Source organism: Octopus bimaculoides, chromosome 14, assembly GCF_001194135.2.
Source record: "Octopus bimaculoides isolate UCB-OBI-ISO-001 chromosome 14, ASM119413v2, whole genome shotgun sequence".
Taxonomy (NCBI): domain Eukaryota; kingdom Metazoa; phylum Mollusca; class Cephalopoda; order Octopoda; family Octopodidae; genus Octopus; species Octopus bimaculoides.
The window spans coordinates 31,081,658-31,090,592 of NC_068994.1; the positions used below are offsets into that span (position 1 = coordinate 31,081,658).

An 8,935-nucleotide genomic window follows, 5' to 3' on the forward strand; every position below is an offset into this window, starting at 1 on the left:
ATTCTTTAAGTATTTCCCCGTAGCTGACGTGTTGCATCGAGATGATTTCCTTAGTGTAGCTTCGTTGGATTGCTTCAAGTTCCTCCATGGATTTTATATTGCGTGGTGGCCATAGTTGGGAGCAATAGCCTAAGCGGCTGAGAACGTATGTTCTCCAAAGGATCATCAATGTCTCCTTTTCTCTTGCTTTGAAAGTTAGGAGGATACATCCAGCCAGCCGTCTGCATTTTATTACCAAATTGGTAATAAGCACTTGGAAAGATGCATCATGGCTCATGTCAATGTCCAGGTCACGCACTGATTTTGATCCAGGGATTTCAATTCCTCCTGGGCGAGTGTATCCTGTCTGCATGTCGTTTAGTTTTGTGTGCTGGTAGCGTAGGGCCTGGAATTTCTACTTTAAACTGCATGTTGTTGTCCTCACCCCACCTGTATATTGCATCCTGCTCCCGTTACAGATGTACAATATTTCCAGGATTTTGTATTGTCTGAGAGACTTTTGTGTCATCTGCATAGCTAGCAAGGGTGGCTATCTGAGCAGCCGAGGCATGTCTGAGAGGGCCACTGTGAACAGCAGTGGCCCCAAGACAGTGCTCTGTGGAATACCACTTGCTATTTGCGTTTTCTTGGAGGTTACTCCATTGGCCACTACTGCCTGACGTCTATCCTTTAGAAAGTTGTGCAGCCATTCTCCAAATTTTCCGCATATATATATATATGTGTGTGTGCATGTATATATATATACATATATGCGCGCGCGTGTATGTGTGTGTGTGTTTAAAGGTGCATGGCTCAGTGGTTAGAGCATCGAGATTACGATCGTGAGGTTTTGAGTTCGAATCCCGAGTTTTGCACAGAAAATGTGGAACATGTTAACATCGAGTTTCAGAAAAATTATTTGTGACTTAAATAATCATTTTCTCAAAGATTTTCAGATCTTGACAGAATTGAGAATGAAATTCTTTTGCTTGAGAATCCCTTTGGCTGTAATCTTGATAACATGCCAACTGAACTACAACTGGAGCTTATTGACTTGCAAGCTAATACCTTGTTGAAAGAGAAGCACAGAGAATAAAACCTCATTGAATTTTATCGCTGCTTGCCTGCTGATGAGTTTTCAAAATTGAAAAAATTGCCTCAGGTATGGCATCAGTTTTTGGAACAACTTATGTTTATGAGCAAACCTTTTTCAAAAATGAAGTGTGTGAAGTTAATACATCGAACAAGGCACATTGATGAAAGCAATTTTTATGGTTGGCTGCAGCAATCATAAAGCAAACGTTTCCACAGAGTGGTTGTTGATGTGTAATGCAGTGTATAAAGCAAAACGCTAGCTTCACAAATCTCATTAACTTTTGTGCTGCTTACTTTTTATGCGTAGGAGTGGCTGTGTGGTAAGTAGCTTGCTTACGAGCCACATGGTTCCGGGTTCCCACTGTGTGGCACCTTGGGCAAGTGTCTTCTACTATAGCCTCGGGCCGACCAAAGCCTTGTGAGTGGATTTGGTAGACGGAAACTGAAAGAGGTCCGTCGTGTATATGTATATATGTATGTGTGTGTATATGTTTGTGTGTCTGTGTTTGCCCCCCCCCCTTCCAACATCGCTTGAAAAACCGATGCTGGTGTGTTTACGTCCCCGTAACTTAGCGGTTCGGCAAAAGAGACCGATAGAATAAGTACTAGGCTTCCAAAGAATAAGTCCTGGGGTCGATTTGCTCGACTAGAGGCGGTGCTCCATTATGGCCACAGTCAAATGACTGAAACAAGTAAAGAGAATATGCAATTCAGCTATGTGTGCACTTTTTCTAAAAATTCTAACTTGGTAATATTTTGGTATTATTAAAATGTGTTTATTGTTTTTATTTTTTGTGTGTATTTTATGTATTGATAAATAAATAGGATGACTGTCTATTTTTTGTGTACATTCAGTGTATTCTATATTGTCCTGAATTGAACAAAATATTCATCCGGCCCGCGCTTGGCATTCTTTAAGTTATATCTGGTCCACTATGAAAAAAGTTTGGTGACCCCCTGATCTACGTAAAAACGCATATTTATGAAGTTTAGGAAAATCCTAGCAACAATGGAACAAACATTTAAACTCAATGGGGGATTATACTTCATAATTAATATTTCCTTTCTTATTTTTGCATTTATGAATATTAGCATTGTTCTCTATGTAATGTAGTCATTGTTTGAAACCACTGTTTTTATTGTGTTATTATAACAATGAGCAGAATGATTAAAGGAATCTTTTACTAGATGATAAACTGAATATGCCCTAAATACTCGAATCTAAAATATTTTTACGATCATTAGCTGTCTCATTTTTCTGGATTTATAGATCTAAAGTTGAAGTTGTCAAGAAACACTTTTAAAACTAACGTACGGTTTACGTAGCGCTAAGATTTCTACTCTATCTTCTATTTTTAGCCTGGTAGCTATTCTTATTATGTCTAAATTAATAGCGTGTTAAATAGTAAAGTTGATTCTCCTACAGATATTGATGATATTGTTGAAACAGGGTTGCCAATTTAGTGCTTTTTTTTTTTTAACTATTTTCAGAGCAAAAATTCATTGTGTTATGAGCCTGCGTAATTTTAGTGCTTTTTTTTTATAATTCAATGCTTTTTCATTAAAGTGAAATCAGAATTTCATTTGGAATTTTCAGTTCAAAAGTAGTGGGGGAGCATCACAGCCATGTGTTGAGAGGAATTCTTTGGGGGTTGAATAATTCACCTCTGGAAACATGGTTGTTTTGTTCATCATTCTTAAACAACTCCTATTCGGGGACCTTTTAAGCGGAATGGGCTACTCAACTTGAAGAAAATTGTAATTGGGCCCCACCTGCAAGATCATGCGCTGTTTTTATATAAGATCACTATGTCGCGCACATATGGTCGTGATGCATGTGCCCGGTGTACCCTTATCAGACGGGTAGTCAAGATGGGTATATTGGGCTTCGTATATTTGTACCCCGTGCCACTTTGATGGCATGTATTGCTCTCTCACTCAATTAGAAAAAGATAACGCGTAAACAACTGATTGGGATAAACAATAAAAGCTATAAAATATAACTATCGCAATCAATTTGAGATCATTGTAAGGCGGCAGAATATACAACATTCTTGCTATAAATTATTTATATAGACTTTTGAAGGCGTCGAGTTGGCAGAATCGTTAGTACACAGGACGAAATGCCGCTAAGCATTTCGTCCACCCTTATGTTTTGGGTTCAAATTCAGCCGAAGTCGACTCTGCCTTTCATTGATAAAATATGTACAAATGAAACACTATGGTCGATTAAAATTGCTGACCTCGTTCCAAACTTATAATGAATTATTTGTATAGATATTTTAATGTTTATTTGAAAAAATTAAGAACTAACGATTGACACAGGTTTCAGACAGTTTTATTCTGAATTGAAGTATAACTGTATAAAGATTCGACTGGCTAAAATTCATTTGAATATTTGTCTAAGTTAGTTTTAACACTTTTCATTTTACCATATACGTATTTCGATGCAGAGAGAATATTTAGCAACATGAATTTTATAAAAATCAAATGAGCATAACCGATTGTGCATAGAAACTCTATGAGAAATTTTGAACATCAAATATGGACTTAAACGAAGTGCTAAATGCTGCTACCTAGCGAACTGTTACAGAAAATTGGATCCATAGATGCTTATATAAATCATGTAAAACTATATCTTCTACCCTGAACTGAAAACATTCAAACTAGTCTTGTGGAACCCACTTCATGATGATGTAAGAGGCAAACGTCGTCACACTTACATCGAGAACTTGATTGTAGACACTGGCCTGTAATGTATCCAGGACATCGAGGCAGTGATGCTGTTCCAAGGAGTGTGGCGGATAGACCTTGTTGCAGTGGCCCGGGTTGGAACCCGGCCATAATAATAAAATTACAACAAACGAAATTGATCGAGAAATCTTCGAAAATATAACGGGGTAAAAACAAAAGTAATTAAGTTAATTTGATTGTAATTTATCCAGAATTGAAATTTTTAATATAAATCTTTTGATAGTTACACCTTTTTATGTGGTTTTTTGCTTAGGAGTTCTTTTGTCTTGTTTTGTTTGTTTGTTTGTTTGTTTTTTATTTGGGTTTTTTTTTGTACTTTTTACTTTTAGTGCCTTTTAGCTATCGATTTTTCTTCTTTTTTGTTACTTATGATTTGACAATCGTGTATTGAGATGGTGTTCATGTTATGTGCAACAAACAGTTTTGTACGTATTTTTAATCTTTTCTTTTACTTGTTTCAGATTGGGGCCATGCTGGGGCATCGCCTCGAGGAATTTTTTAGTCGAATGTATCGATTCCATTGCTTATCATTTTTTTTAAAGACTGGTACTTATTTTATTGTCGAACCGCTATGTTACGGGGACGTAAACACACCAGCACCCGTTGTCATGCGATGAAGGGAGACAAACACAGACACAAAGACACACACATATATATACAACGGGCTTCTTTCAGTTTCCGTCTACCAAATCCACTCACAAGGCTTTGGCCGGCCTGAGGCTACAGTTGAAGATACTTGTCCAAGGTATCACGCAATGGGACTGAACCCTGAACCATGTGACTGGGAAGCAAAATTTTTACCGCACAGAGACGCTTATGGCTTAATATTTGGATATTTACATTTTTGTCAAATCTTTGTATAAGTCATTAAAGTTGATGGTCAGTTTTCTCGTAGTGAGAAAATCAAATTCAAAGAGTTCGAGAGCTTCTGGCTAAGGAAGTAATTATGACATCTGAAGTCGATTATTTTCTTTGGTAGAATTAGTATTCCTTTGAATCAGATAAATGTCTTCTATCTCATTCACTAGTTTAGATTTTGGAACATATGAATTAGACAATCTATTACTGCTTGGGTGATATCACGACAAACTTCGCAGAAAATTTCAGAGGCTGTGTTACAAAAAGGTTTCTTTCAGTCCAGAGGTTTTATGAGATACCTTAGTAGAAAACTGCAACAAATAAGGACACGTGTGCTTTTTTTTATTATTATTATTTTTAATGCTGGTACGCTGAAGTTGAACATTTTAGTAGAATAAAAAGATTGATTCCCGGACACTGTGTTTCATTACGACAGTTTATTAGGCTAAACACAACAATAATAATTCCTCAGTTTTCACTACTGAACATTAAGAACTTTAGTTGTTGTTATTGTGATGGTGGAAAAGGTAAAGAATGGTAGGAAAGGAGAAGCAGATAAGAGGGAAGGAAAGGGACAAAGATGAGGAAGTTGTGACAAGTGTAAGTTGAGATGGGAGCAGTCAAAGACAGGGGAAGGAGGAACAAGAGAAACACCGAAAAATAGATACAGACGTATTATCATACACGTGCACGCATTCATACACACATACATACAATACATACATACACACATGCATACATACATACATACGTACATACATTCATACATACATACATACATACATACATACATGCACACATACATACATAAAAATCATCATTTCGGTACAACTATAACAAACCTAATATTGTTCTGTGGAACAGAGAACAAAAGTCATGCATTGTTGAAGAGTTCAACTGCCAAGCGGCATGAATATACAATCAAAAACCCGGGAAAAAGAGAACGTTTATGGCGAATTAGTGCGGAACTTACAGCTCTTCTACTCTGACTATGAATTCTCATTTGTACCTATCATCGGGTGCATTATGTTATGTACCAACGAATTTGCACAAAAGCCTTATAATACTCGGTTTCGCGAAGAAAGAGCAAAAGAAACTGACGCAGATTCTTCAAATCCAATCCATTAGTGGCACAGTGATGATTTGTAAGTCGTTCCAAAAATCCTTCATGTGAGATTCTTATGTGAACACACTTGGGTGTATGCATACACAATTCAACCAACATGCCAACTCAACCGCGTATTTCCAGACACTGGAAACTTTCCTAATTCAAAAAGTCTTGGCCTTTTGTTAGCGACCGGCTTGAAATCTTTCAAGAAGAACTTAAATTAAACTTAAAGAAAAATCATACATTGCTATACTTTCACTGTGTCCACTCCTATCTGAAGTAGACATGACTATTATCAGACACAAAATCCCAACCAGATCTATACTCCGCATTACAGAACTCTGTTGTCCTTGTGACTTTGAGGAGATAATCCATGGATATAAAGTCACTTAATCTAATGTGTTACATATAATCAGTACAGACCATTGAAAATGGTTGATCCAGTGTATTTATTGTCTGACTTGTAGACGTCATAGGTTGTTCTTAGGGTCTACAGTTGTGTTACAGTAATGCCGAAATGCATTGCCTGTTCGAGGAGATTATAAGTTTAATTGACCCCCGCTGAACATCCTAGTATACAGTTTTTGATGTATTTGTTGACTAGGAACCCTGCAACATTTATAAGACTGTCCCTTTCCACTAGAGAACAGGCCTTTCTTCGATGTTTTGCCTTTGGTTTCACAAGCCCTGATGATGTAACGGTTACCTCTTTCCATCTAAAGTAAGAGATTTGAATCTTCCTTAAAAAAACAACTTTTGTATATGTATGTGTATGTGTGTGTGTGTGTGTGTGCGTGCGTGCGTGCGCGCAAGTGCTCGTGCGTATCTTATTCACAACAAAGCAAAATCAAAAGAACTAACCTAAGTTTAAATATTACAAAGCCTTATTGTGGGTTAAATAAGAATGTAAGCACGTTCTTTCTGTGCTACTGACGTGCGGGAAAAGAGGAAGGGGTCTCCTGACAGACCGTTTTACAATCTGTTTACCACTATTCAGAGAAGACGTACCTAGCTTCATTCTCTAAACAACTTCAGAAATATATTAATATTTGAAGCTATTTGTGGTTAGCTTAGTAATGGATTTGCTTATTTGTGATTTTTATGAGTCACATTAATTTAACAATATATATTTTGTGCAAAACACAGGATAGTTAAGAATTGCAATGAATTTGTGCGTATGTGTAAGTATGTTTAAAAACTAACGCTTGAGAGAAAGGCAAAGCGGGTTTGTGCGGGCATGCATATTTTCGTGTGTGTATATATGTGTGAGCGTGTATGCATGTATAACCTGTATACTTGGTGTATATATACGCTATACAAGATCATTGACACGCACACATGCATACATACATATAGTCATATATATATACACATACATATGTACATAGATTTATGCATATTTGCAGACATGCAGACATATATGCATGCATACATATATGCAGACATGCATACATATATGCATGCATACATAGATGTGTATATACATACATGAATACATATGTGTGTACGTACACAGATGTATACATAATGATGTGGGTGTATGTATACATACATACATACATACAAAACAATACAAAAATGAAAGCCCAAGCCATGTCATGGAAGCCGAAATTTCGGTAATGTACTCAACGACGGCAGGCGAAATTACGAGCCCTCTCAGATCGTATAGAAAGCGTTGAAGAAGGGTCACAGGACTTGCACGAGGGCAGACTACTACTACTACTACTATATATATATATATATATATATATATATATATATATATATATATATATATATATATATATATATATATATATATATATATATATATGTGCATGCATGTATGTATGTATGTATACACACTTGAATACAATATAATTTATAAAGTACATTGTGCAATGAGTTACTAGATACGTTTAGAAAATTGACGGATGCAAGTCTAGCGTAGCGTCCTGTTAGAACACAAACTAGAAAGATTACTGTAGAAAGTCTTCATGTCTGCATAGAGTTGAGGAAGGTCTACTACAAAGATGAAGATAGGAAGTGCAGATAGGAGTATCACAGCAAAAACTCCGATACCTTGAGCCGATCGTCGTTCGTCCGGTGCACTGGTTTTGGCTCGAATTGTCTTAGAGAGTTTCTTTTTATCTACGGCAAGCTCTTTTTTTAAGCTAGCTTTAAGAATTTCCAACTCCTTCTTGGTGGCTGGCTGCTGTGTCACATCTTCACAAATACAAGGACACATAGGCACAGTGGGCGTCACTAAAGTGGCCTGCGTTACTGTAGTGGTTTGTATTATGTCACTGGTTCCTATTGTGGAACTGGTTCCTATTTTGTCACTGGTTCCCAATGTTGAACTGGTTTCTGTTGTGTCAGTGGTACTTATTGTGGTACTGGACTCTATTGTGTATCTGGTTTCTGTTGTGGAACTGGTTTCTGTTGTGTCACTGGCTCCTATTGTGGAACTGGTTTCTGTTGAGGAAGTGGCTTCTGTTGTGTTACTGGTTCCTATTGTGTCACCGGTTCTTATTGTGGAACTGGTTCCTATTGAGGAACTGGTTTCTGTTGTGGAAGCGGTTCCTATCGTGGAACTGGTTTCTGTTATGCCACTGGTTCCTATTATGGAACTAGTTTCTGTTGTGTCAGTGCTTCCAGTTGTGGAACTGGTTCCTACAGTGGAACTAGTTCCTATTGTGTCAGTAGTTCCAGTTGTGGAACTGGTCCCTATTGTGGAGCTGGTTTCTATTGTGGAACTGGGTTCTTTTGTGGAACTGGTTTCTGTTGTTGAACTGGGTTCTGTTGTGGAACTGGTTCCTATTGTGAAACTGGTCTCTGTTGTATCAGTAGTACCTATTGTGGAACTGGTTCCTATTGTGTCACTGGTTCCTATTGTGTCATTGGTTCCTATTGTGAATCTGGTTTCTGTTGTGTCAGTGGTACCTGTTGTGTCACTGGTTCCTATTGTGGAACTGGTTCCTAGCGAGGAATTGCTTCTTATTGTGGGACTGGTTTCTATTGTGTCAGTGGTTCTTATTGTGGAAATGGTTTGTCTTGTGGAGCTGGCTTCTGTTCTGTCACTGGTTCCTATTGTAACACTGGTTCCTATTGTAACACTGGTTCCTATTATGGAATTGGTTTCTGTTGATCCCCTGGTTCCTA

The 8,935-nt window shown here is 37.4% G+C and overlaps 1 protein-coding gene across 1 annotated transcript in view; it reads right to left on the reverse strand.

The window, feature by feature from the left end:
* Nucleotides 1-7,653: 7,653 nt before the first annotated feature.
* Nucleotides 7,654-8,935, reverse strand: part of LOC128249345 (serine-rich adhesin for platelets-like) — a 3,642-nt gene continuing 2,360 nt past the window's right edge. The window contains exon 4 of the mRNA XM_052972588.1: nt 7,654-8,932. Within this exon, the coding sequence (XP_052828548.1) occupies nt 7,716-8,932 (1,217 nt within the window). The 3' untranslated portion in view covers nt 7,654-7,715. The remainder of the gene's footprint in view (nt 8,933-8,935) is intronic.